The 27648-nt window shown below is 49.8% G+C and overlaps 10 protein-coding genes across 10 annotated transcripts; 4 read left to right on the top strand and 6 right to left on the bottom strand.

The window, feature by feature from the left end:
• The first annotated feature begins 2177 nt into the window (after window positions 1-2177).
• VE01_09543 (uncharacterized protein) lies at window positions 2178-4856 on the top strand. Its single transcript, XM_018278956.2, has 4 exons — window positions 2178-2862; window positions 2924-3161; window positions 3222-3477; window positions 3527-4856. The coding sequence occupies exons 1-4, from the start codon at window positions 2643-2645 to the stop codon at window positions 4730-4732; spliced, it is 1920 nt and encodes a 639-aa protein (XP_018126022.1). The 5' UTR covers window positions 2178-2642; the 3' UTR covers window positions 4733-4856.
• Window positions 4857-5166: 310 nt separating this feature from the next.
• Window positions 5167-12684, bottom strand: VE01_09542 (Type I Iterative Polyketide synthase (PKS)). Its single transcript, XM_018278955.2, has 8 exons — window positions 12252-12684; window positions 11665-12187; window positions 11319-11610; window positions 10247-11250; window positions 10002-10195; window positions 7716-9940; window positions 6911-7663; window positions 5167-6859 (listed from the first exon to the last, which is right to left on the bottom strand). Exons 2-8 carry the CDS (start codon window positions 11991-11993, stop codon window positions 5297-5299), a joined length of 6360 nt encoding a protein of 2119 aa, XP_018126026.2. The 5' UTR covers window positions 11994-12187; window positions 12252-12684; the 3' UTR covers window positions 5167-5296.
• Window positions 12685-12814: 130 nt separating this feature from the next.
• VE01_09541 (uncharacterized protein) lies at window positions 12815-14808 on the top strand. Its single transcript, XM_018278954.2, has 5 exons — window positions 12815-13214; window positions 13270-13356; window positions 13407-13677; window positions 13729-13794; window positions 13853-14808. Exons 1-5 carry the CDS (start codon window positions 13003-13005, stop codon window positions 14696-14698), a joined length of 1482 nt encoding a protein of 493 aa, XP_018126028.1. The 5' UTR covers window positions 12815-13002; the 3' UTR covers window positions 14699-14808.
• VE01_09540 (uncharacterized protein) lies at window positions 14683-16257 on the bottom strand. The gene has a single exon (XM_059464075.1). The coding sequence runs from the start codon at window positions 16088-16090 to the stop codon at window positions 14735-14737; it is 1356 nt and encodes a 451-aa protein (XP_059319302.1). The 5' UTR covers window positions 16091-16257; the 3' UTR covers window positions 14683-14734.
• Window positions 16258-16331: 74 nt separating this feature from the next.
• On the bottom strand, window positions 16332-19256 carry VE01_09539 (uncharacterized protein). The gene has a single exon (XM_018278952.2). The coding sequence runs from the start codon at window positions 19051-19053 to the stop codon at window positions 16522-16524; it is 2532 nt and encodes an 843-aa protein (XP_018126029.1). The 5' UTR covers window positions 19054-19256; the 3' UTR covers window positions 16332-16521.
• Window positions 19257-20149: 893 nt separating this feature from the next.
• VE01_09538 (uncharacterized protein) lies at window positions 20150-21335 on the top strand. Its single transcript, XM_018278951.2, has 2 exons — window positions 20150-20483; window positions 20558-21335. Exons 1-2 carry the CDS (start codon window positions 20323-20325, stop codon window positions 20898-20900), a joined length of 504 nt encoding a protein of 167 aa, XP_018126005.1. The 5' UTR covers window positions 20150-20322; the 3' UTR covers window positions 20901-21335.
• A 174-nt stretch (window positions 21336-21509) lies between these two features.
• VE01_09537 (uncharacterized protein) lies at window positions 21510-22063 on the bottom strand (the record flags this gene model as incomplete). Its single annotated transcript, XM_018278950.2, has 1 exon — window positions 21510-22063. The coding sequence occupies exon 1, from the start codon at window positions 21894-21896 to the stop codon at window positions 21510-21512; it is 387 nt and encodes a 128-aa protein (XP_018126002.1). The 5' UTR covers window positions 21897-22063.
• A 210-nt stretch (window positions 22064-22273) lies between these two features.
• CDC60 (cytosolic leucyl tRNA synthetase) lies at window positions 22274-26081 on the bottom strand. Its single transcript, XM_018278949.2, has 2 exons — window positions 25714-26081; window positions 22274-25664 (listed from the first exon to the last, which is right to left on the bottom strand). Exons 1-2 carry the CDS (start codon window positions 25783-25785, stop codon window positions 22362-22364), a joined length of 3375 nt encoding a protein of 1124 aa, XP_018126001.1. The 5' UTR covers window positions 25786-26081; the 3' UTR covers window positions 22274-22361.
• VE01_10839 (uncharacterized protein) lies at window positions 26039-26726 on the top strand. The gene is made up of 3 exons (XM_059464288.1): window positions 26039-26287; window positions 26338-26399; window positions 26448-26726. Exons 1-3 carry the CDS (start codon window positions 26068-26070, stop codon window positions 26556-26558), a joined length of 393 nt encoding a protein of 130 aa, XP_059320271.1. The 5' UTR covers window positions 26039-26067; the 3' UTR covers window positions 26559-26726.
• Window positions 26284-27608, bottom strand: APS3 (Sigma-adaptin 3A). Its single transcript, XM_018278948.2, has 2 exons — window positions 27426-27608; window positions 26284-27374 (listed from the first exon to the last, which is right to left on the bottom strand). The coding sequence occupies exons 1-2, from the start codon at window positions 27492-27494 to the stop codon at window positions 26883-26885; spliced, it is 561 nt and encodes a 186-aa protein (XP_018126004.1). The 5' UTR covers window positions 27495-27608; the 3' UTR covers window positions 26284-26882.
• Between the last annotated feature and the right edge of the window lie 40 nt (window positions 27609-27648).

Raw genomic sequence — 27648 nt, 5'->3', positions numbered from 1 at the left:
GTACCGATTAGCGCTTCGTTGATATGCACTGGCTGGGATCTAGAACGGCATCAGATCGTCCGGTGCCGCCGATGGTTTTTGGCGTGGGATTCCCACCTGTAAACACGTGCCGCGTCCTCAAGAAAAAAAATTATAACAATCCACATTGGCATGTGAGAGGAAGGAAGCTCAGAGACATATACACATGTTTCTAGACGTCTGATTGCACCTCCTGTGCCTCTCATTTGTCTCCACTCCACGGAAATCATGTCATTTAGATGAACATTGCTTGTGAAGTTGACATGACAGCCTTGACTTGTCCAGAGGATGAATCCCTTGAATGCCTTGGGCTTTCACGAGATCCAACGCCGTGATAGAAGCCCGATGCGGGTTAATAAGAGAGATCTAGTATGATGATATACAGTACGGCCGTAAATAGTAAGCATGGCCTGCCTGTTCATATAACGGTCTGTCTCTGTCCTCCGTGATCGGTATTTCATACTCCATAGCCACTGTACAGACGCGTGTGGGACTTCATACCAGAACGTCTGGATAGAATTTCGTGCTGAACCCGCTGTGGGCTATCCTGGGGAAAAAAGTCGTGGATGAGAAATCCGGGGAAGACGATACCTGACAATGAAAACTTCGCAATATGTTAGCAAACTTTCCAGGCAGTGTAGGACAGCCGGAGGGGTGTCTTTGACAGACTCGCTTGGCTTGACACCGATGAAGCCAAGAATGATTTGTCTCATCCAAGCAAATTGCTTGCAGACAAATTCATGCAAAATCTCAAATCCCTCCCCAGCGTTTGCATCGCGCTGCCTCTATCTTCTAGAAACCCCGTATTGGCAAGATCACGTTCCTCCAGATCTCGTGACACGTCGCAATACAGACTGTAAAGTAGGCCCGAATGGTACATGAACTGCTCTAGATGCGCATTCCCATGGGAAGGGAAAGTGATGGTCTGAATGCGAGGGATTTTCGATGCTGCGATTGTGTACGGGTGGCACGTCGTCGCGGGTGGCTTGCACTGCGGAAGGGGATCGTTCCAACGTTTGGGGCCAGCTGCATAGCAACCCGATGCCGGTGACGGGAACAGAGTTGATCACCTGCAGGCATGCGACATGGTTGCTCAATTCATGTAAATGCCGATGGGGTCTCGATCGTGTAACGGGATTGCGAATGTGGTGAGACCAGTGTAACGTTCTTCCAAGCCGCATCGGGGTTGCCGGGCCTGGAGTTGTTTGAAGAGAAGGAAGGAACGGATGACAGGCAAGAGGGGGGGGGGAGAGCATTCGACAGGAGCAAGAACTGCTTCATTCGTTGATAGCAGAGAGGTCTTACCATCGCTGCCACCATCGCCATCCTTGTCAGCACCATGTCGGAGATATTGAGATAGATGGAGGGGTCTAGCCCATATAAGCCCGCGTTATGGATATCGGTTCTTGCACTGTAGGTGCTGCACATGCTGTGCTTGTCCTCGTACCTATAAAATCATTAGAGAAGAAGGTGAAGCTGAAGCTGATTCACAGCGGCTGGGAAGATACATCCGGCTTGTCTGTCCTATCTGTCGAATGTGACTGTACCTACGTTGCAGCGCATATAACAGTATCTGTCTGTGAAGAGTAAGAGTACTTGATCTGTATAGTACCTTACAGCATAACATGTATGTACCCGTGCACTGTTGGAGAGCAAGGGACAAATTATTGGGAGACAAGGTTTCACGGTGATGTCCTGTCAGACTTCAGACCCTTGTGGCCAGTCAAAAGAGTTCAAAAGAGTCAAAAGTGAAGCTACAGCGCGGGAATGTGGTTATGCAAGATGGGTATCTGTATTATCTGTATGCGAGATACTACATATCATCTTATTCTGTTACAAACAAACCCCTTTGGTCTCATATTTTGTCCCACCACCACCGTCCATATTCGCTTTTTTTTTATCTGGGCATCCAACAACAGCAGCAGTATGGATGTAGCAAGTGTTCCCATCTACTGTGTTTACCCGGTATTTATTCGATTTATTGCCTGTAGAACATAGGAGGAAAACTGGCGCTGTTGATGCCAGCGCGACAAATCCTATATGCAGCCAAGGTGGGTTTGGGGAATGCAGTTATGCAGGAGTTGGGGCTGAAAACCCCCCAGCCAAAGATGACCGGATAAACAGAAAGAGCTACTCTCTCTGCACTGTACACCTGACGATATCTATAGACATTTTATTCGTTTGTATGTATGCACTCAGCTTACATATTAGTCTCAGTCGCATGCGAATGCGAATGAAGAGGTTGTCATAGTTGATCGCACCTGCTTGCTCTAATACCTCACTCATGTCGTGAATCACTCCCAGGTGGATTTACCGTGTCTTGGTATCGCTTCTCGTGTCTCTCATGTCTCTCATGTCTCATCTGACTTACACCTACACTTCTTGAGATTCCTCTCCTGTCAAACACACGTCCTGTCAAGCTTAAACCCCTCACTCGCGGCTTCCAGCCAACCTCCTTCCTGCAAACGCCCAAACCCAACTACACGTTCTGACTGATTTCGAAATAAACTTTGCATGAATACCTCTTCTAGTTATATCTTTAAAGCCGACTGGTTCCCCTGAACTGGGACATACTTCTCTCTGTGAATATCAATATCCGTTGGTCACTTCCAAGCAGACCAAAGATGCCTGGACGTCGCAGCAATCCCTCGATGGAGCTGAAGAGAGGCGTGGCCCCAGACGCTTTCTCATCTGATTCTGAGCGAGGCTTTGAGCATAACGCGCAGCTGAAGAATACTACTGTCAAGCATTTTATTTGGCAGGATGTCACAGTTACGGTGCAGGACCGGGCCACCAAGCAGCCCAAGGAAATCTTAGAGAATGTGGATGGAGTTGTCTTAGCTGGTATGATACTATTCCCTGCTACACCACGTTGGATTTGTATACTGACATGAGCCCCACCCAGGCGAGATGTGTGCTCTGATGGGCCCAAGCGGCTCTGGAAAGACAACTCTCTTGAACTTCCTCGCCAGACGCGACAACCCTGGAGCTGATGCGACTGGCATCGCCTCCGTCAATGGAGATGCCTTGTCCCTCAACGAGTTCAGGAAGATGAGCACCTACGTTGAACAAGAGGACGCCTTGATTGGATCTTTGACGGTCAGAGAGACTATGAACTTTGCTGCACGTTTGTCAAATCCTGGGTCAGCATCACTCACTTCCAACTCACTCAATATGGCATGCTGACATGGGGTCTTCCTTAGTCTCACGAAGAAGGACCGCATCATGAGAATCAATGGTTTGATTGACTCCTTTGGTCTCCGGAAACAGGAAGATACCATCATTGGAACACCAATTCGCCAGGGCATCAGCGGCGGGCAGAAGCGTCGAGTCAGCGTAGCAAGTCAACTGATTACGGCGCCAAAGATCTTGTTCTTGGACGAGCCAACCAGTGGCCTCGACTCCGCAGCTAGCTTCGAAGTTGTCTCCTTCATCAGGACATTGGCAAAGCAAAACAATGTAAGTCGGGTCGACATGCAGCAGTTGATGGTATCTGACAGACGTGCAGTTGATTGTGATTGCCAGCATCCACCAGCCATCTACGCAAACGTTCTCTCTCTTCGATAAGCTGTTACTCCTCTCAGCGGGCAAGCCACACTATTTCGGGGCTGTGGATGATGTGGTTCCATACTATATGGAGATCGACCACCCGGTTCCATTGCATATGAACCCTGCGGAACATGCATTGGAATTAACTAACAAGGATTTCGGATCCGACCCAGTTGAGGCAGAAGAAGAATTATCCAAGCTTCAGACAGCCTGGTCTTCTAGTCCACGCGCCGAAGCGATTTCCAGCCAGGTCACCTCCCACCTCATAACTGCGGGCGAAGGCAAAACACATAATTCAAAGACTAGCTCCCATGCTAATTTTGTGGCGGTCACAGTTACTCTCGTCCATCGCTCTTTTATCAAGTCCTATCGCGACGTCGTGGCATACGGAATACGCCTGGCAATGTACAGTTGCCTTGCCATCATGAGTGGGACAGTGTGGCTACGCCTCAGCCCGGCCCAGACGTCTATCCAGCCTTTCATCAACGCTATATTCTTCGGAGCTTCATTCTTATCATTCATGGCCGTTGCTTACGTGCCATCGTTTCTCGAAGACAGGCTAACTTTTATCAAAGAGCGCTCAAATGGCCTCTACGGCGCCGCTGCCTTCACACTTGCCAATTTCATCATTGGCCTCCCATACTTATTCGGCATTGCACTTATTTTTACATGTATTTCATACTGGCTGACCGGCTTCCACAATACGGCCCCTGCTTTCTTCACCTTCGTCATGTGGGTGTTCCTCGACATGGTAGCCGCGGAGAGCCTAGTCGTTCTGATGTCCTCCATCTTCCCCAACTTCGTCGTCGCCCTCGCGCTCACAGCCTTTGTGAACGGACTCTGGATGTGCGTCGGCGGTTTCCTGATCCCCACGCCCCTCCTGAACGTGTTCTGGAAATACGTGTTCCACTACATCGACTACCAGGCCTACGTCTTTCAGGGGCTTCTGGTCAACGAGTTTGCCGATCGTACGTACAATTGCGACCAGAATTGCCACTGCATGTATACCACGGAACTGGCCGATCAATGCATGATCTCTGGAAAGGGGGTCCTTGCTACGTTTGGGATGCACACGGGTCAGACTGGCACTTGGGTGGGGATCTTGATTGGGATTGTGGCTTTTTACCGACTTCTCGGGTGGGCTGTGTTGGCGGTCAAGCGCTGATATCTCCAATATCGCTAGTATTACTAATATTGCTAATGTTGCTAATATTGCTGGAATTTGGTGTTTGAAGGGGGAATATATATCTAAAACTCATCGGGATTTGTTGTTTCGGGGGGCGTGTGTAGCTAAAATTTATTGCCTGAATTAAACTTGATGGATTAATTATTTTTAGCCCGGTTTCTTGAGTAACAGCTTTATTAGAATGACGTATTAAATAATTACTGGGATGAGTGATCGAAGGCTTCGCTTCAGAGGATATAGATCTTGAGCTTGTCCTTCGAAGACCGAAGGCGGGTCTGTAGACATGGCCATGGCAAACAACCCAGGTTGACTTCGTGTTACTTGAATAGCTGTGATGACATTTTCTAGGCATTGGGAGACAACCATGCCTTTTGAACGGATCTCTCTCGAACGAGCAGGTCTACTTAATAAATCCTAGCTTATATTTGACCTAGATCGGGTGCGGATTTGAAAAGACTCCTATTTAAATCCTAAGAAAATAAATAAATATACGGTTAATATTGTAACTGAAGCAAAAATATCCGTAAAAAACCCCCCAATACCTCACTCCATAGCCTTTCTAATAAAAGCGCTCAGCTTGCCAATTTCCGGCCCTGCCTCCACCATCGTGAAATGATTCACATTATCCAGCACTGTAATCCTCATATTCTCCTTCCCAACCAACTCACACCACCCACCCCCACTAAAATCAGTCCGATTATTCAACAACCACAACATCTCCCTCGGATCATCAGGGCGAATCTCAGGCCTAGGGTCACTCGGCAATTTGCAAATCCCGTCTCGAGCATACACCATATGCGTCTCCAACTTGCCCTTAAAAGGCTTAACCTTATACTCATCCAGCAATCGAATAAACGCGTCAAAATGCGGCCGAAGCCAGCTTGGGGGTGGCTTCCCGCCTTCCCCAAAGATCCTGAGACTATCAAAGAAATCGTACATTCGCTGGGGAGGGTTCTCTAATCCGACGGGGTTGGGTGAGTCGACAAGGATGAGACGTGTTGTTGATTCGCCGGCATGGGATAATTGCTGCGCTGCTTCGTAGGCGCAGATGCCGCCTGCTGACCAGCCACCGAGGTAGTAAGGACCGTGGGGCTGTCGACGGCGGATTTCGAGGAGGTATTTGGCGGTTAGCTGTTTTAGCGGGACTGTCATGCCTTGTGGTGTCTTCATCCAGGGGCAGTTTAGGCCGTATACGGCGATGTCGGGGGAGATGCGGGTGAGGGAGCTGTATGATGTTGCGGATCCGGAGCCGTCGGGGAAGAGGAAGAGTTTCTTTGTTGCGGTCTTGGAATTTCCTTGGAGGAGGACTGAGGTTGCGTGAGGAGCTGTGTCGATGATGTTGACTTCCTGAATGGTCTGAAGTTTTGTGGCATTGGGGCATATTTTGACATGTGTGCGCTTTATAGTCATGTCTAAAGCCCTTTCTAGGTCATACAATGTGGCGTTTTCGACGAAAAGAGACTGCGGCACCTCGATATCGAGAGCTTCGCTGAGCTTGCCCATGGTTGTCAATGCTAGAAGAGAATCTATGCCGAGTTCTGAGAGCCTGGCGGAAACGGTGAGCTCTTCTATGGGAACGCCCGTCTCTTCTGAGATAGTACTACGGATAATATCAACAATCCTGTCGGTGTCTGGCTCAGAAACCAGCTCCGCCGTCAATACGTCCGTATCCCCCTGACTTGAAGACCCAGAGGACAGGGCCGGACTCCGGTCCACACCGATGAAGCTTTGGAGCTTCTGGACGGTTGGATAGTCTGCAAAAATTGTTGATGGCAGGTCGAGCCCTACCTCGTCCCGTAATCTACCCAGTATTGTTAGAGAGAGAAGAGAGTCAATGCCAAAATCAGCAAATTCCGTCTGGGGCTTGAGCTCTGATGGGTCGATGCGGGCCTCATCCGAGACTATTGCCATGACTTGAGAAATGATATGATTCGATGAGAGTTTGGTAAGATTTGTATTAGGTGCTATTGGAAGCTTTGGTAATTGCCTTGCTGGTGAGATGGCGCTGGTATTGGCCGTTGGCCTTCGAGGCACGGCAGAATTTTTGACTGAGCTGGGCTTGGAAGGCAAAACCTGATCCAGAACTCTTCGTGGAATCCCTAGAAACTATATACTGTCAGAATGTACCGCAACTTCATGGAAAATAGCAAATCATACTTTAACTCCTTCGAAAATGGCTACAATATTGCCTTCTTCAAGAATATATGTGTCTCCTGCATACAACGTACCTTCCACTTGCTGCATCTTATTGTACGTCTGATATGTTTGGCCATGAGCGAAAGTCGTTGCACAGCGCATTGCCTCCCAACCGTGATTGATAAAAACCTGGTCAACATTGTCGTTTCCGTTCATGATAAACCCAGCAATATGCCCGAGACTGTCTACCCAATGAGGACTGAAACAATAACCGTCGCCGCCGACCTGGAATGTAACCTTTGCTGTAGCTTCTAGCTCGCTGCTGTCTAAAATTACTTCTTGCATGCCTTGGTACTGGGCATCGTACTCTACTATTGCTCCAAATAGCTTGTACACGAGTCCGCGCTTTAATTTGTTTGACTCGCCTTCGTCGACACCTTTGTGCAGGGAAGCGATCCGGCCCTTGATCAGATATGCATTTCGTTTCCAATCCTGAAGCCAAGTTTGGTTTGGGGTGAGTTTGACATGGCATGTGGCATGGTCCGCTTTCTTGCCGCCCTGGTCGTTGATGCTGTAGAATGCGAGTGATATGGTTTTTGACGCCCAATTAGCCAACCCAGAAACCCGAAACAGCTGCGGATTACCAGCCGGAAGTGCTATGAGAGGCTTGTCAACTTTCATGTCTCCAACATCTAGGCCTATATCGCCGCCTTGCATATCGATTGCTTTCATCATGTAGTTGGCAATTGTCAGGGCAATATCCGCGTAAAGAGACTGGAAACGATTAGTTGTAGTTAAAAACAAACTTATTGGAGGTGCAACATACTGAGGGGCAGAGGCATGTGCCATTGACCTTATGGCCTTGGAAAACAGGTGATAGCCGCGGGTCTTGAATGTCTGATTCAACGAGGATATTTGAGACGTCTGGAGCGTGATGCTCTTCTAGTACACGTTGAACAGATGGTGACAAATAAACAAAGTCGGGCCTCGTCTCGGCAGGAGGCGCATCAATAACCGCTGTGCTTTCTCCTTTGGTAAGACAGAAGTTATTTCGATACTGGATCCAGTAATTCTTCAAGTCCCAGCTGTATCCTGGGAGCCGGAGAACGGTGTGTGAGCTTTTGAAATCTCGATGCCACTCATTCCACTCTATGTTAACGCGGTTGAGATATAGCGTTTCGAGGCCTCCCGCTAGGACTTTCCAGGTATCAACGCCCTTTCTCAGGGATGGAATTGTTATTGATTGTGTACCAATTGTCCCTTTGATCATTCCAGAGCATACAGGGTGTGATCCAATTTCGATCCAGATAGTTTGGTCATCAATAAGGGAGGATTCTTTTGCTGACTTAAGAGCTCCTTGAAAGTTTACTGCACTTCGACACGCCCGAGCGACGTACGATGCGTTTAATACACACCCATCTGAGATAACCGATTCGAGTAAAGGCGATATATACGGTAATGATGGAACTCGATAACGAATGCTCCCCGTTGCTGATTCGAATCCCTCTAAAATGGGATCCACCTGGGCCGAATGAAAGGCGAATGGGATATCAAGTTTGACGCACTCATAACCCTTCGATAGAAACAAAAGCATTAAACGGTCTACCTCCTCGCTCGGTCCGCTAATCACATTATTTGTAGGCTGGTTCATACAGGCTATTTCACAAGTTGATCCTACCAAGTAGGGTCTAATATCATCTGACGATGCCTTTATAGACAACATGGCGTGGGTTCCTCGGCGACAGTGGCTCGACAATAGTTGGGCTCTGGTACCGACGAGATAGATGACATCGCTGGGTGTTAGAACACCTGCAGTTTGTAAGGCGGCATATTCTCCAAGACTGTGGCCAATTGTTAAATTCGGTCGAACGCCCCATGAGATCCAAAGGCGACAAATCGCCATTTGCACGCAGCTAAGAGCAAGGTGAGCTGCGACAGTCTCAGCACCGTCTACATCTGAAGCCGTACCATCAACTAGAGGTAAAAAGCTCGAAAATCCTTGCTGCTGTGCTATACTATCGAAACGGAGTATATCCGCCTTAAAGCCGGGATAGCACTCAAATAGTTGTCTTCCAATTCCCGAGTAGAGGCTGCCTTGGCCTGAGAAAGCAAATGCTATTTTTAAAACACTGGTCGTGCTTGTAAGTGGCATCGACTCCGAATCTGCTATCTTTTTCTTCAATGCATCCGAGATAGATTTTATGTCTGATCCTGAACATATTGTTCTATACGAATAGTGCATTCGCCTTGCAGTAGTCGTATATGACAGTGCAGGTAGCGGGGTGTCTGGATTCAGCTCAAGGAAGTTAATCAGAGACTTGATATTATCGTTCAACGACTTTGCAGACTTTCCAGTGACAGCAACTAGATGGGTGCTGCGAGGGTCACTGGTAATATCGATTGGATGTGATAATGGAGCATCTTCCAAGAGTACGGCCGTATTACCTCCTGCAGCACTGAAATTGTTCAAGAAAACGGACCGCTTCCCAGAAGCAGTTCGGTGCCAAGGAACGGGCGTGGCGGCGATATTAACATTCCGCTCTTTCAGATCGAGGGGATATTTGTGATTAATCCGTGTTTTTATTCCGCAATGAGGTGGTATTTCATTGTGCTTCATCATCATTAACACCTTGATGAGCGAAGAGACCCCTGATGCTGATTCCGCATGGCCGATATTGGCTTTTGCTGAACCCAGATAGAGAGGATGATCTGGCATTCGTTTGCATTCAGGGACAAATACTGATAACACAGAATTCATTTCTGTCGCATCTCCAGCTTGAGTCCCTGTTCCGTGCATTTCGACGTAACTAATATCGAGTGGGTTCACATTGGCGTGTCGAATGATGCGCTTGAAGACAGATGTTTGGTCGCCTTCATGAGGTCTAGTGATGGAATCTGTTTGGCCACAGTGATTTGTGTATGCCCCTACAATGACACCGAAAATAGGGTCATTGTCGGCTTGAGCATCTTCCAGCCTCTTGAGAATGACAGACCCCACAGCGTCGGCGCGGCAATAACCACTAGCTTTATCGTCAAAAGCATCACAATTGCCTATAAAAAAAGCATGGTTAAATTGGTCCATTTAACCTATTATAATGATGGGTTTAAATACCTGTAGTCGTTAGGAAATGACCTCGATCAAGGCCAGCAAAATTGTCGGGGTTCGTCAGAACATTGGTTCCACCTGCAATGGCAGTGTCGCACTCTCCTCTCCACAGATTACTACAAGCAATTTGAATTGCTGCAAAGCTAGACGAACAGGCAGTGTCTATGCTTAAACTGGGGCCAGAGAACCTGAAAAAATAGCTATCATCTGGAATTAGTCAATATGCACTTCGTATTGCAAAAATATCGTACCTAATTCTCCCCGGAACAAATGCACGGTTTCCACCTGGAATAAAATAGGTATCTACATCTTGGCCACTGTTAACTTCTCTCCAGTCGTCGCTAGTGACACCATAGAAGACGCCGATGCGGTCCTGTTGCGTTGATGGCGTTCTATTGGGCACCATTCCTGCCATTTCAAGTGCCTCATAGGTAGTTGTGATGGCTAATCTTTGAGCTGGATCTGTGTTCTCGGCTTCTCTTGGAGATATGTTGAAAAAGCGAGCATCGAATAGCCCGGGCTCCTTGATGAAGCAACCATATTTGACCCGACTGGTGTTTTTGGTCTTTCCAGTGGGGTCATAATGGGCTTCCCAGTCAAAACGGTCCTTTGGGACAAGACGATGAACATCCTTCCCGGCGCGCAGCAATTCCCAAAATTCCTCATTTGACGCAGCGTCTGGAAAACGACCCGAATATCCGACTACGGCAATCTTGGATTGATCTAAACGTCCACTGTGTCTTCGAGGTTGTGGTACCGATCCAGTTTTTGCAGACAAGTCATTAACGGTGACGACCATTTTTGTGCCCCTTGAGATGGCCGAGGAAAGGAGAGTGGAAGCATTTGATGATAGCGTGTGGATTGCGCATTCGTGAAAATTCCTGTTCGCGAGGAGTTTGGCGGTTGACTCAAGAATATTCCTCCATTGAACTTGTTCGCGTAATGTGTCTGTCACGACTTCATGTAACAGGTTCTTGAAGTTTTCGGCAAGAATGGACTTTCCAGATGCCGCAGACCAAATGGGAATTCGTGGCTTGTACGAACCAAGTAATTTGTCATCAAACCGGCAGATGATTTCATCAATGTCGCGCGAGTGGAAAAGATGAGGCGCATGGTACGGTAATTCGACAGGTATGTGATAAAATTTCAGGGAATATGCTGCAAAGAACTCCTTTAAGCTGCTGGGAGCGCCGCTGATAGTTACATTCGACGGTGTTATGGCGCTCAAATATGGTTTAGAGCTATGGGAGAGACCCTTCATCAACGGTTTCGGTTAGCCCCTATTAAACGACCGTGATTGAGTACCACCCCGTTCTAACTCACCTTTTCCAAAATAAATCGCTCAATCAAGTCAGAAGCTTCGTCCTCCTGGATGTTTGCCACTGCAGACCAAGACCGATGATGTCCATTGTCGGGCTCTTCTATGTCATTTCGAACAGCCAAAGTGCAGAGAGCGGTTCTAAAGGCCGTCAGGACAGCTTCGACTCCTGCCGGGATCAACTCGGCCAAAGTTTGGGATGTGCTGACTGCTGCGGCCGCAAACCCACCTGCACATAACCCCAAACAGTAGCTGTCGGTGGCACTGGGGTACAGCCTTGACCCCTCCCCAAAGTATCTAGCAGTGTTGCGTCAGTATTTTGCCTATGGAAGGCGGGCTTTTCAAGTTTACTTAATGAACTGGCCGATTTCGCAAACTGGAAGAAGGGTAAACCTCAAAACGGGGTTCCCTTCTGTTTCCACCAAATTTGAGATAAGGTCAACAAGTGTAGTGAACCGTGGAAACAGATCTTGCTGGTTGCTGGGAAGATTTCCAAATTCCTGCCGAAGAGCATAGCTAACTTGGTCGAAAAACGAACGAAGGCTTTCATTCCCCCTGATGTGAACCAGCTGGCGAAGCTCGTCTTCGAAACGGATGGCTAAGTCGCCAAAAAGGAGGACCTGGCAAGAAGCCATAATTTCTGTTCGTGGCTGCATTCTCAGAGAAACTGAGTCATTCATTCCTCCACTGGCATGTCTCGAAGTTCACAGAGTTGGGAGCATAATTATATGGGCGCTGGGAAATCATAGCCACAGCAAAATCCTCCATCGTTTCTCACTTCACAGGGATCCAACCTTAATAGATACAAGACCTTGGCCAATTCGACCAAGGTCCCGTATTATTCCATCCAAGGAAATTCAGCCATAATTGGCCACTGATAAATATTAGCTGAAGCCGAAGATGCCTGGGTGCTACCATCCCCATATTCGGAGCCTTGCCTTGCACTAAGTTCGGACACCGTTTCGCAAACCGCTCACCTGCCTCGTCGGTCCTGTCGTAGATATTAGCTGCATTTGATTGGTTGTGCCGCAATCCGCCACTCCCCGGGGTCCGATTCAAGTCGTGGCATTTGTATAATGAGGCTACAGCGGCATGATCACGCAGTTTATAGTATTCCCATGTCCACGGCGCGCGGAGGAGCGGAAAGCAAGGAATAAATGCCGCTGTGGGTATTGCTCTGCAGTATAATATATTGTATTATAATACAACTCGCGCATCTTCTCTGTCACGCGTTGTGGTGTCCATCAACGGGAGCCTCGACGTGAGTCCCCTTAGTTAAAGTCATTGCAAAGAACCTACGCAGTATCCAGTGCAAGAATAAATAAACTGCGTCCAGTATGAATTTTAACCCTTTGCCAGATTACAAGATGGCGCATATCACAAGTACAGCAAAGGCTCATGTGCTCGTCGAGGAAGGATGGACGTCAAACGGTTAAATTATTAATCCGATCCGTGAATATGAGAGGGGCCGAGACGAACCATCACGCCGCTACCGCTTTCACCTTAGCTTCCATGCGTTGTTAGAGTAGCTTTGCTTCCAGATATCATTATCAATCCCACTACCTTCCTGTCTGTCCATCTGTGCATTAGTGGGATTTTAGTGCTCGGGTTATAAAGGATGTCACGGTGGCGGAAAAGGCGTCTGAGATTTGTGTAAACTTTAAACTTTGATTATCAATAATTATCTACATGACCGAATTACAACCCCCAGAGAAGACTTCGCCGCAGTCGCCTTCCACTGCTGCACATGTTAATACATGTGAAGCAGATGAAGGCGGGATTGTTGATTTTGATGGCCCTGCTGATCCAGCGAACCCACTGAACTGGTCGTTTTCAAGAAAAGTGGTTACGAGCGGTCTTTATAGTCTGACAAGCCTCGGATCCGTGTGGGCAAGCACAGCGTTAGAAAACTTGTGAACCCAAAATTTATATCCAAGTTGCTAATCGATCTATCAGATATGCGCCTGCTAATAGCAAGATCGCCGACGAGTTTAATGTGTCACCAGACGTGGCCATCATCGGGACAAGTCTTTTGCTCTTAGGGTCAGTGGAGCCCTTGGTATCGTCATGGCCACTGCTGATTTACCACATAGTTGGGGTTTCGGACCGCTACTTTGGGCACCGCTGTCAGAAGTCTATGGTCGAAAATGGCCTGTCTTGATCCCATTCTTTATCTCTATTGTGATGTCATTTGGGACGGCGACGGCTAAGGACATCCAAACGGTCCTGATTACTCGGTTCTTCACCGGATTCTTTGGAGCTGCTCCTATCACCTGCACAGGAGGAGTCTATGTTGATATCTGGGACGCATCCCAACGAGGAAATGCTATTGTTGGGTATACACTGGCCGTCTGTGGTGGCCCGGTATGTTGAAGTCGACCCCCATCGCCAGATTATCATTAACATAATTGCAAGTCACTGGGACCCGTCGTTGGCGGTGCTATTATTTACAGCGGCATCAATTGGAGATGGACTGAATATGTATGTAGCTGTGATCCAGAGAGCATTGCGCGAAGAACTCATTTAACACAAGCATCAGACTACCGGCATCTTGCAGGCCTCGATACTCATTCCAGGTCTAATATTCATTGAAGAATCCTATGTGCCGATATTGCTGGTTAGAAAGGCACGCAAGCTGAGACAGAACACAGGGAACTGGGGACTACACGCTGAGTGGGAAGAAACCACTGTTTCTATCAAGGAACTGGCCATAAAATTCGGTCTTCGACCTCTACAGATGCTACTAACGCCAATTTGCCTCTCAGTTACCATCTACTCCTCTTTCATCTATGGAACGTTCTATGCCAGTCTGGCATCATTCCCCATCATCTTCCAAGAGGCACGAGGCTGGAATGAAGTCGTTGGATCACTTCCATTCCTTGGTGTGCTTATAGGAATAATTATGGGCGCCGCACTCAGCGCTCTAAATCAAAAATACTATAACATCGCCTACGAAGCCAACGATTTCAAACCGGTACCCGAGGCTCGACTACCACCAATGATGATTGCCTCAGTTATTCTATCCGGCGGACTCTTCATCATAGGATGGACTGCCTCCCCACAACTCCCATGGATAGCAACCGTAATAGGAGTCACCATGATGGGTTTCGGCTACTACACAATCTTCACCAGCGCCCTAAATTACCTCGTCGACACCTTCCAGCGGTGGGGCGCCAGTGCCGTAGCCGCGAACACATTCATGCGCAGCGTGCTCGCTGCTGCATTCCCGCTCATTGTCCCGCCGATGTTTCGAAGTCTGGGGAATGATTGGGCGTTTAGTGTGCTCGCCATCGTCTCGGTGTTGAATATCCCGATCCCGTTCGTCTTTTGGTTTTATGGGCCGCGGATTAGGGAAATGGGCAAATATAGCTCTAATATGGGGTAGAATTCAGATATAATATCGTATATACACCAAATTAACTTATCCAAGTTGCTCCTCGGGTTCCCATGCTAAGACTCGAGTTTTCAATTCCTCCACTTTTTGTTCGACGAAGCTGTCAATTTCCATAATCTCCTCTTCGTCCAACAACCCAGCCCTCCTCTCCCACTCATCCCCATCCAACCCCGCCACAGGCCCAAAGAAACGCGAATCCAAATACTTCCAGAATACCGCATTGAAAGTAAACCCCTTCCTCGCAGCATACACGACCCAGAAATCGCCACTATCCCAGCTTTCCCGCATAGGGAGCGAGAGTCTCTGCTCCTCTCCAAGCCTGTCCTCCTGTATAAGTGCATCTTCACGCTCTCGGAGAACAGCTAAAAATGTTTGAAGCCGAGGTTCGTAGGCTGTAATCCATTCATCGATTCCTCTCGGCCAGAACTCTGGTTGTTCGATTAGGAGCCACCAGGGGGGTGCGTGTGAGAATTCTACTGGAGCGGAGTATGTGAATTCCCAGTCGATGACGGCGACTAATTCGAGATTGGAATTAACTAACATGTTAGCTGGGCGCAAATCGTCGCACCAGAGTTTGAAAGGCCCGGAATTGTGATCGGGGTGCGATAGTCTGCCCTCGAGAGAGAGCTTCCAAAAAAGGTATCTTGCAATATATTTGCGGCGACAGTCGCTTGAGCTATCGATGGCGTCGTTTCGCTGATGGGTCAAATGGCGGAGGTGCATATTGGCCAGTGTAGTGAGGTATGAAGAAGAGGTCTTAAATGTTGCACTTTTATCAGGTAGTTTTGAGCGTGGTAGAGTTCCGAGCTGTACAATCTCGTTCATATTTGACGACAATGGCCTCTCTGTCACTCTCCAAGTATCCCCATTGTCGACTTGTGCCAGAGACCCTATCTTCAGGAATGATAACTTGGACAGCTGAAGCAGAACATCTGCAACCTGCCCATACAATCCCCGAAGTTTTTCTCCATCTATAGACGGATCAAGAATCGGTCTCTCCTCATACGGAATCCCAGGCGTATTCAAAGCATCACTAACATCACAAGCATGCTCAACATACTCCATAACAATAAACGGCCCCAACCCACAAGGACTCTCTTCTCTCGTTCCCCAGTGCAGAATAAACGGCACCGGTATCGAAGTATGAGCATGAACATACCGCATAACAGCGACTTCATTCCGGACCTTCTCCTCGGGAAACATCACCTTGCCCGGCTTGGGAAAGCGAATCAATGTCGAACCGTCGTCGCTGAAATCAATAACCACTGCTACGTTATATGCACCGGTGAGAGGCGTTCTACTACTGGAGTTCCGAGGTGATACTTTGCAACGAAGAGGGCGATTTCTGTTAGGGTTTCTGGTTTGAGAAGCTTGGTGCGCCATTCGAAGTAGACGTTGTCACTTTGTTCCCAAGCAACATCGTCGAATGGGAGCCGTCGCTGCATTTTACGCCGCGGGGTTTAGGTTGTGATGGAACATGCTTTGGTTGACGAAGGCAGATGGACGATGCATTGTTAGTTCCGAAGATCAAGCGTCGTGGGAAACAGAACTACGCTACATCCGTATGCAAGCTCCTATTTCATGCATTGGTCTGCATGAACCCAGATATGAAGACACACGTAGCTGAGGCTCAAAATATATGTTGTCTACCCCATCGTATGTAGTTAATTCTACAGAAGCATACATCTCAACGGAATTATCTATCCTTGCTTATTGAGCCATATCCCATAAAGCAACTGCGCCTAATCAAAAGCCACCCTCCTAAAAATACAATCGCTCACCATTCACGCCATCCTCGTAAAACCATCAGTCACCTAACCCCTCTTCCTCTTCTTCCCCGGCCCCTCCTGGTCTGCATCATCCACACTCTCGCTCTCCCTCGCCCTCCTCTCCAGCCCCTCCTTCTCCTCGCTCTTCCTCTGCTCCGCGCTCCTCAGCTCCCCAACAATCTTCTCCACATCCGCAAACATCGTCTTCGTATCCTGCACCACTCCATCCTCATCAAGCGTATACCCTCTATTATCTTCAACTTCCGCGGGGGTCCCTTTCCTCACCGAGAATGCGCGACCGAATCCGTGATCGGGATCGGGGTTGAACATGATCGCATTCGCAAACATGAGCATGAGCTCCTTCTCCAACTGCGCATTATTCACGATACCCTTCGGCGGCACAAGCTCTTCGCTGATAGGGAGCTGCAGACTCGCTTGCCCCTTATCACTCTCCTCATCCATACTAGCCACCGCGGCGAGCCCAGCGCGTGAGCCCGCCGTGATCGCAGAGCGGATCGACTTCAAGTCCTGCGGGCGCAGGATTACATCTTTGTAACCCGGCGCGTCGCGCTCCTTGATGGGATTGGCGAAAGTGCTCGCACAGCGGTGAGCACCGATACGCTCTAGCGCCGACGCCGAGATTCTAGAGAAGTTGCGCGTCCAAAGGACGTGAGTGGGAGGCTTTGACGGCGCGCGCGCAGGGCTGCGCTTGCGCTTGCGAAGAGGCGAGGAAGGGGGGGCGGGGGTCTCGTCGGTTGTTGCTCCTGCCGTGTCTTCGGCGGAGGTAGCGAGTGCGAGATCTTGGAGAGGGCGGAGGCCAGGCGTTTCTTTCTTCACCTTGGCATCTGGTGCTTGTGATGGTGGTGCTGGCCGCGGCGCAGGTGAGGCGGTGCTGCCTTCCCTGATGCGGGGCGGTCGACCACGAGGCTTCTTACCCTTGTCCTTGGGCAAGGTAGAAGATTTGGGCTGCGGGCTCAGAGGTTCGAAAGCTGGTGCATCGGGGGAAATAGACGCTTTGGGAGTCCCGGGGGTCGCCACTGGGGTCCATCTGGTAGCTCTTCCAGTGCTGAGAATCGGCCTTGTAACTGGTGTGTTTGGCTGAGTATCGCGCAGCAGAGGCTTCGGAGCGGGGGTTGATTTGAAAGCTGGAGGCTGGCCACCGCTTGGGTTGTATGGCGAGTTGTACTGCCTTTGCTCCGGCTGTGCAATTTCTGGCCTAACTGGGAATGGTCGTTGCCCGGGCTGTGGACCAGGCGCAGGGTAGTAGTTTGCAGGTGGAAGCTGTTGGTACTGGTTCCACTGTGCAGGCAGTTGCCCTTGCGGATGCTGCCCGTTGCTTCTGAATGGTTGCTGTGGGGGAGGTTGGGCATACTGGGCTGGAGAATATTGGGACACTTGAAGGCCAGGACCTGGGGGATACGGTCCCATTTGTTGGCCAGGGGTGGGAGGATATTGAGCCATTTGCTGTCCCTGAACTTGCTGCGGCGGTCGGTATTGTTGATCAGCCACTTCTGCCAACTGATCCAAAGGCTTTGCTGGAGAACCAGGGCCTTGCTGGCCTTGAGGCGGCAAGTGCAGAGGCTGTGCTGCGTGAGGGGAAGAAGGAACTGGGCCGCGAGCGGGTGGCAAGGGGCCAGAGAAGGAGCCTCGCTGGGGATACACCGGGGCGTATTGCCCCTGTGGGTAAGGCGAATATCCTTGTGGAGTCGGAGCATGAGGAGAATATGGCTGAGTTGGAGGAGGTTGGTAATTCTCCCACTTTCGGTCAAGAGGGGGCGGTCTTTGGCCAGGTTGCAGTGGAGAAGGTCCATGGGGGCGGTCGGTGCTAGGCGTCCTGTGGTGGTTTATGGGCGGGACATTCCGTACACGAGGCACCGTATCCTTTTCAAGGGGTCGAGGCGATGCGGGAACTTCGTGAGTGTTGAGAACGTCACTGATTGCCAAACCTTCATGTCTTGGCTCCGTTCGTGGTGAAGCCAGCGGAGAGGCTGCTGGTGCCGCCTGTAGTTCTGCACCTCGGGACGCGGGCCTTTCAGGCTTTTCAGAGACAACCGGTACACTTGGTGCCCTCCTGGAATCTTCGCTGGTTGTTCTCTGTCCACGTCGCTCATCTTTCATGATCCTTTCGTCCCACTCTCCACGCTCGATTTCCTTGAGCTCTCGTTTGAGCACATCGTATCGCCGCTCATCATCCCGAATGGCCTGTATGGTTTGATCTCTGTATCTCGCATAAAGTCGATCTACCAGCTGCGGAAGCTTTCCACTGTATTCCTTCGCATCCTTGATTGTCGGGAGTGGCGGGCTCTGAATCTTGCGCTTCTTCGACGGGCTCGCGTCGCCAGGAATCTCAGCTTCGAGTTCGCTCTTCAGCTCTTCGCGCAGTAGTTGTAGATACAGTTCGCGAAGGGAATCGGGACTGAGTCGGCCTGGGTCGTATCGGTCGCCATCTCGTATGAGGATGTTGTTCTTGAGGAGGTCCGAGATTCGCGCGAACACGTTGGCTTCGGTCCCAAAGACGGCCAAGGATTGAAACAGTAATAGCGATTCAAGAGGTGTGTAGGCCGTTATATTATTCATTCCACGATAGCCTCCCCGCCAGCCGTCGAGGAGACTGTCGCGTCGTGCGTGAGGGTGAATAGGAGCCACGGCTGACTCTGGAGGGGTGGTTTCGAAGCAACAGCAGACCGTCTTTGAATGGGACGATCTTTGTGGCTTCAAAATCCTGAGATGAAGTGTGTTTCGGAAGGCTCGAGGGTGGATTGGCCGCCCTTTTGGTGTTGTAGTTGGAAGGTGCACGAGGAGACAAACTTTAGGATGTCTAATCACGTGCAGGGCAGGCCAACTTTCGACAACTTGCGAGTGAGGCTGGGACTGTGATTGCGGGCCAAATGCGGCCCGGGCATGACAGGAAGTACTATACAAGCATTTCGAGGAGTAGTTCTGAGATCGTGGAGTAAACGAACAATACAATTACGGTAATATCAAATAAAATAAAAATATATTAGAGCTAAAGATAATTTTGGTATATTAACAGCTGTATTAACCGTAATGTAATATTTTATAGAAATTATTGTCGCGATATTCTACTCGACCAAGTCAGTGCTTCTTCACAGAAAAGCACACACCGAGAAGCACACACCAAGGAGCAGCCGTGACTGCCGCAGGGTAGAGTTACTAGAGTAAATAGAGTACCTAGAGCAGATACAAAGCAACTAGAATAGCTAGATTAACTAGAATATCTACACGGCTGCTACTACTAATCTAGTATTAGAGTAACTAGAGTAGGATACTGCTAGGGTACTCGGGGCGGGTACACAGAAAAGCAGGAAATGATCGGTGCAAGGTGCATGGTCTCACTGAGACCGTAACTCACTCACCGACGTCGTTATATCATCATCATATCTATATACCGATAAACACGGCACATATGGATAGATACTACTCTATTTCTTGTTAAATATCAAAACCTCATCTCCACGCATCCCCTTTCCGTTCTCGTACTTGCACATTCTCCTGCTGATCTTCATCATTTATCCGCCGAGATACAAGATTGCCTCGCACAAACGCCTAACGCTAGCCCCGCCGCCCCTTTCTTGAGACCTGACCCCGGATTAGTGGCTTCAATCACCGGCTGCTGATACCTTCCCCTTCTACTCCCAAATCACCCTCCCTCCCCCCCCTCTATAATTCTGCTTTCTTGTTCTTCCCAACATTTTATCAAGTCGGATAAGTTCTATTATACCATCTTGCGACAAAGATCAACGAGCAACTTTCTAGCCTTTGATCTATCTTGCGACTTTTCTCACATACAACCAACGACCAACACCCCCTCCCTCATTACCCATTATGTCTGTTACCCAACGCTCAGACGAAGAGTTGGACAGGGAATGGAAGCCCAGCGGACGCCGACCGCAATCCACCATGGCTCGCCATTTCTCTATCACTCTAGACGATTTATTCAAGATAGACAACAGCATCGCAGACCTCGATGCCGCAGTTGACCAAAAGTATGCAGCCTCCCCTTGGTCCCTTGACCGACACTTTCACCGGCCGCCGAGACATTTACTAACACAACCCCAAGGAAGAGACTCGTCTCAACACACACATCCGAGCTCAAAGCCCTCGAAGAAGCACTCCGCGCGACCGAGGAGCGCCTCAAGGCCACCGCCGCCCTCCCCGATCGTGCCCCCAGCCCTCGCGCCCGCAAGGCTATCAGCGGCGACACCTTCGAAAACCCTCAAGACGACAACAACCTGAACGCCCCCAACACCACCGAGAGGCCAAAGACGGCCAGCCGCCCCGGCACGGCTAGAAAGCCCGTCCCATCCCCTACCCAGAACACAAACCTACCACCGATGCCTGGCGCACGACCACCTACCCCTGGCGCGAGCGAGAGCGAGAGCGACGAGAGCAAGGAGGAATAAACCACGACGAGGAATATACCACAATCCGCTCCAACAAACACATCTATGTTTCGGGCCCAACGGCGGCGCGGGATAGAATGGGAGGAGCACTATATATAATCTTATAATCGAATGTCGAAATCTACACTTAAATATATACCCACGATCGAGCGAAGCACGGGGCAAGTTATAGGGCAAAGCAGGAGTTTGGAAATCGGAAGAGGTCATCATCATCACTTCTGGCAGGCGGACGGGGGGGGGATAGCTTGGATACTTCTTTTTATAACACTGTTTTAATATTGCATACATAATAGGTCTTTCTCGGGTTCCCTGGGTTTTCGGGACAAACACACTCTTTGGAAATTTTCATAAATCTGTACATACCATACCATAGCGTTGTCCGCTAGTCCCCTATGTTTATTTCACTAGATACAATGTAAGGGTGCAATTATACGGCGTTGATTTGAACTCTGTCTTCCGCGAATTATGTGTGTATACATACACCTGCGCTCACCCCTAACTTGACATAAACAGCTCTCCCCAAGCCCTTCCATTCCGATTCTCGTAACCGCGTACATCCATCCCAACATCAATACACCCTCCCCCCTCCTCCCATCCCCTCACCCCCATCTACTCCCCCTTAATCAACGCCGAAAGCCTCTGATGGCTCCCCACCCCCTCAATCCAACAACTCGCAATCCACTTCCACCACAGTCCACTCCCCGCCCCAACTCCCGCACCCGCAAGTCTATACGCCATAATCGCCGTCTCAACCCCATGAATCGCAATAACGGGAACAAAAATCTTCTCCTGCAGCCACAAGTAGTGGGCTGCCCCCCCAGGCCAGGATTTCTGCAGCGCTTCGTAAATAGCGCTGCCGGGGACGATGTAGCCCTTGGCGGCGTAGGAGATGAAGTAGAAGAGGACGAGGCCGCCGACGAGGCGGTGCGAGAAGGTCTTGGGGCCGGTGTAGGTGGTTACTTTGCCGGTTGGGGCGACTTTGGAGGGGGCTGGCATTTTGGGTGGTTTGGTGGTGGGGTATATGGGGCGACGATTGAAATGATTCCGCAGCGTAGGTTGGTTGATGGCTTTGGGATTGATTGTGTAGCTTTCGTTATTGTTTATTGACAATGCTGAGGAGGTGTTGGGACCTTGGGGTTTATAAGATCCACATCCAATTGACGAAACCAATGTGGTTCTTGGGAAGGACCAGAGAACCTTATCCGAACAGCACGCACGGGCAACGGACCTTAATGTGGGGAACCTCGGCTTGTGAGAATTCCGGGTAAGGTAGAGCTTCAACCCCTATCGCTGGTGGAATAACTCAGGTACCACGTAAATCGCGAGCATCACACAATGGTAGCCAAGGAAATGGTCACATGTAGTTATTGGTTATTGAAACAGATTCAATTATGACTGCATCTAAACAACTTTTACGTTATACTACTCCTCACTACTACCTCTTTGCGTATATCTAAAAATCTATTCCTCAACATTCTCAAAGTGGAAAGTCGGCACCCCAGGAACAGCCCCCGCAGCAGGCGGCGGGAGGGAAGCAACCTCGCCACCACCAACCAGGACGCCGGTAGCCCCACCCTCAGCAACCTCGACAATATCCACGATCTTCAATCCAGCCGCCTTCTTCAATCCCGGAACCATCTGCAAGAGCGTCTTCGACTCGTCGAATGCCAGTTTCCTGTCAAACACCGTCTCTGGCTGCTCGCCTCCAGTGAGGCGCTTCTTGAGGCCCTGCACGAATGGCATGGCCTTCTTCATCTCGCCCATCTTTGAGATCTTGGGCGTCAGCTCCTTGTCGTTGAAGGCCTTGGTGGCAGGATCGAAGACCTCGCGGACGAGATCAATGTACTTCTCTTGCCAGGCGGGGAAGCTTTTGGCCGCGAAGATGGTAAGCTTCTTTGGCTTCTTGGGGTCGAAGCTGATATCCTTGCCCTTTGCCTTCTTCTTCTGCTGAGCAGCCTCTGCGGAAGTGATGTTGGATGCGGTGGTGCGGACGTACTCGCGCATAGCGGACAGACTGGCATCTGGTGCTGGGATCTCGGGGAAGAGGGCATCTTGGACAGTTGCGGACTTGTTGAGGACCTCGAGCCAGATGTACTCGGACCAATGGGGTGCGATGACAGCGAGGAGAAGTGCTTGGAGCTCAATGTACTTGAAGACAAGATCCTTATGCATCTTGATGCCGGCAGCGGTAGATGCCTCTCTGTAGAAGTCACGGGCGCCGATGAAGTCGTAGAGACCAGACTTGAGAGCCAGCTTGTAGTTGGTGTCGTCGAAGTGTCCCTTAGCCTCGCGAGCAATGGCGTTCATTTCGTTGTCGAACAGACGGTCGAGGAAGTCGTTCTTCTCGCCAGTGCGGAGAGTCTCTTGCTCCTTCACTTGCTCTTCGATCCATTCTCTTAATGTGAATAGACGGAGGACGTTGTTATCGGCGACGTCTTCCTCGAAGTTAGCGTCGGCAACTCCGTCACCAGCATCAGCAAGAGCGATACGGCTGGCATCAGCTCCGTATTTCTTGACCATCTCGTCGAGAGTCATGAAGTTTCCGGTGGACTTCGACATCTTCTCTCCGTTCAAGGTGAGATGACCGTTGGCACGAACACCCTTTGGCCAGTACTCCGGAGGGAAGAGGGCAATGTGGATGTAGATGAAGAATGTGAGATGGTTGGGGATCAGATCCTTCCCAGATACACGGAGATCCAAAGGATACCAGTACTCAAACTCTCTGCGCATCGTCTCCAGGCCTTCCAAGGAAATCTTGCTCTGGAGAACATCCTCGCTAACCTCGCGGCGGGCAAAGATGTAGTCCCAGACCTCGTCAGTCATCTGCTCTGGCGTGAGGTCCTTGAGAAGACCTGGCGTCCTGCCGAAGATATCCCCGTGGAGGAGATGGGCAACAGTGTAGTAAGCCATGTAAATCGTAGAATCACTCAAGCTCTCAACTAAGAATTGAGGGTCCCATGGGAGCTTGGATCCGAGACCGAAGCTACGAGCACACGCCCATTGGTTGAGCCAGTTGAGAACGCCCTCGAAGCCATTCTTTGTCTCCTGGGAGTAAGTGTTGAGGCCATTTCCATCGGCATTGTCAACATGCTGAAGCGCAACCTTCCTCCAGGACTCCTCTCCGTAATCCAAGTACCATTGGTCCATTAGCGCAACACAGCAGTCATCTCCAGATCGGCTGACAACACGCTTCTCTGGTTCGGAATAGGCGAAGGCACCGCCGGAGTCAAGCAGTTGTTGTCTGACCTTTGGCTTTGCGTCCTCGACCTTCTCTCCAGTGAATGGTCCGTAACACATCGTACCTTGGTAATAACCTTCCTTGTATGCCAACTCCTTTGCCTCCTCAAGCTGCTTCGTGTCTTTTGGCGAGGCAATCTTGAGCTTCTTAACCAAGAACGGAGCAGTGAGGTTGCCATAGCTAGGTGTATCGATAATAGGTATTATTTCCAACTCCGCCCATTCTTTCTTGATGCCATAGTACTCTGCCTTCTTTGCCAGGTCTGTAATAGTGGCAAAATCATCTGGAGAATCCGAAGGCACACAGGTAACAACTCCTGTACCCTTGGTGGGCAAGACGGAATCCATAGGGAGAATTCGAATACCCTCCGTGTGAATAGAGAGCGGAGCATTGACAAGAGTGCCAACGCAGTCCGCACCAGTAACCTCTGCAACCTTCTCATAAACGCCGTTCACCGGGAACACACCTTGATACGCCATGTTACGGGCAGCTCTCTCGGTGATAATGTAGTACTCCTTCTCTGACACTTTATAAACGCCATAGGTGATCTTGGGTCCTACAAAACAGCAGTTTTGACCATACATGGTCTCTGGACGGAGAGTGGCTGGCACAAAGAAGGCATCTGCCCCCTGTGGAAGCTTGTCGGCAACCGCCTTCTTCGCTTCTGGTGCCCATTCCAACACCTTCAGCTTGAGGGCTGTGTATTCTTGTGGCCCGACGGCCTCGCCTTCACTTCGGTCGTGGTCCATGCAGGGCTGGCCATCCTTTGGAGAGTAGATTGTATAACGCTTGCCGTACTTAATTTTCTTCAACTCGCGAAGACGGTTCATTTGCCATCTGATAAATGAATCGTAGTAGGGGTTGGCATCGGTGGTGACGAAGGATCGCCTCCAATCGATTCTGCAACCGAAGTTGGTAAGGTCTTGCTTGCAGAGCGGGGGGAAGAAATCCAGCCAATGATTTGGGTCGGCGAATTCGTGAATCTGCTCATTTGGGATGCCTTGGGCGCGCATGATCTGGAACTGATACTTCATCTTCACGACCTTTGCAGCAGCCTTTCCCTTCTTGGCTGTGAATTTTGTAACATCTTCACGAGCCGAGGTTGGTGCGGGCGGGCTTTTCTCCTTCAACTTGTCGCTGGCTTCGTCTTCCTCAGAATATCCAGAGAAGTCCTTGCCAAACAGCTTGATCTCGTTGATAAGCTTATCTGCGCAGGCTTTAATGGGCATGCCGGTACAATGGAAACCCATCGGGAACAGAGCCCTCTTGCCCTGCATTCTTGCCCATCCCGCAGTGAACTCGATCTTGCTGACAGAGAAACTGTGGCCCGCATGAAGAGTACCGTTCATGTATGGATACGCCATCGTACCGAAAAATTTCGGGTGCTTCTCGCGGACTTCCTTTGCCGATAGCGCACTGAGGGGTATATCGGCGATGCTTGGAGCATTTGGCTGGAAAACCGCGTCGTCTTGCCATTTCTTTTGATATTTCTTTTCGACAGCAATAAGAGAATCTCTTTTCTCGGTCTGTAAGAGTCAGAAATGGAAACAATCTCATAGCTGAATTTATACGTACACCCTTCAATTCCTTGGTTTTTGAGAGATGGAGATCATCCAAGGCTTTCGCCGCAGCATCTGAAGCAGCCATATTGGCGAGTCAATAGAAGAAGTCCTGACAGTATTGTCAGGCCTTATCCTACTATATTTTCGAAGCCTTGCGACAAGTCACAAGCGGAGAAGAGGGGCTGAGTGTAGTCACCAAAATTGCTGGTGGGATGTGGTGGGATGTGTTCCCCGCGGCAAAATTTAGGCGGTGAGAGGTCGAGCCTTGTGGTCCGTGCAACCGAAATGCGGCTGGCACTAAACTTTTGGCCTCGCGGATATCGAAGGCCAAATCTGAAGTGCCGAGCAGTGTTGAAGCGCAATTACGATGTTTCGATCGCCAATATTGAGGGCCTTGGAGAAAGGGCCGACCTATATCGATACGAATGTATACAAGGCAAAACGACTTTGGCCTCCGGATTTCTCGAAGCTCAGTACTAAGCATCAATTCCGTCTAGAACGACGATACCGACGAAGGAGCAAGCTGAAGTGGGCCAGGCCAAAGTGGACAAAGGCTGTGAAGATTGCACAATTAGGAAGCATAGTTTGTATGTGGCCTCGTGTGAAGCTATGGAACATTGTCTAATCCAGCCTGCAGTTGTTACTGTCTACGGTGTATTATTCGCCGATTGGAAGCAAGAAAATGAGCCATTCCAAGCGGTCAGTAAATCCTATCCTACATAGCAATAAAAAGCTGACCAGTTGTAGCTGCGAAACAAATTCCGCGAGATGACGGGCTCAATATGGACGACGAACCCGGAAAGAGGGCAGCGACGGGAAGGAGCAGAGGGAGCTGGTTCGAAAACAAATGTACAATAGTCGGGGATGAGACCTTGTGGAAATATTGCATAGAGGGCCGGGAGTTATATTGATCTGGGGCGTTGGCTTTTTGTATTATTAATGGAGCCTGATTCCTGTATGAGATAGATAGACTCTACTCTGGAGCCGGTGGGGAGATAGTTATACGATATTGTTCGTCCATCCTGGAGACCGTGGGGCTTTCATTACGAGGCCCGTGGTCCCTCTCCGTATGTTTCCGTATTGGCTTCTAGGAGTGAGAACTCCGAATCAACAAGTCCCTCATTGGCCGACCTCGTCCAGGGAGGACGTCTTGGTGGTATTCCTTGCTCGGTCTTCAGACTTTCACCTGCCCGCCCATGACGAGAAACCCCCTCCCAGGCCTATATTTCTTGTACCTTCATTTACCGGCCGCCTTGGGATCTTTCCTTGACTCCTCACCCCTTCGACGACCTTATCCAGTCCCGTTTCCACCACTACCCCTCCCACGATCATCTCGCTAAGTGTTGCGTGTAAAGTTTCGAAGTTGAAGATGAGATCTAGCTCGCAGACGTTCTCAAACAACCTATCCAAAGCCTCGACATAAACCTGGATAAGGTCGATCAGTGCTAAAGGCGACTCGGTTGATGTGGATATAATGATAAAATAGAGTGTCGCATAGTGTCGGTATGTTACGAGTGACGGCACGTCATTTGATGGTGTTGTAGAAGCCGCATGAGACGGAGTGGACTGAGAGGAGAGGAGGGGTGGCAGTGGCAGGAAGTTGCAGGATCCAGGCGCGCGATTCGAGACCAGTGTGAATATTTCGGAGATCAGCCTCTGTTGTACACTTGTTTCCTGTCTGTGTTAGCATCTTAAGGTTTGTGAGGTCGGGGCATCGGTGCGTACCAGTTGGGTGTAGAACTTCGTCAGCCTTGGCTGCCCAGCGTTGTTGAAGACAAGAACGGCGTTAATCATCTTGACCAAGTCCAAATGTTAAGTTGTAAAGATGTAGCGATACTGTTTCTAACACAAAATCCTTTTCTTAGGTACGAGTTTGTGTTCACCTGAGAGTTTTGCTGAGGTTTAGAGACAACTGATTGTCCCATCGGCCCCTCGCCGACAAGGCGGA

The sequence above is a fragment of the Pseudogymnoascus verrucosus genome (assembly GCF_001662655.1).
Source record: "Pseudogymnoascus verrucosus strain UAMH 10579 unplaced genomic scaffold scaffold_65, whole genome shotgun sequence".
Classification (NCBI taxonomy): Eukaryota; Fungi; Ascomycota; class Leotiomycetes; order Thelebolales; family Thelebolaceae; genus Pseudogymnoascus; species Pseudogymnoascus verrucosus.
Note: the sequence above shows the minus strand (reverse complement) of the source record. Positions and strands in the feature narration are given on the sequence as shown.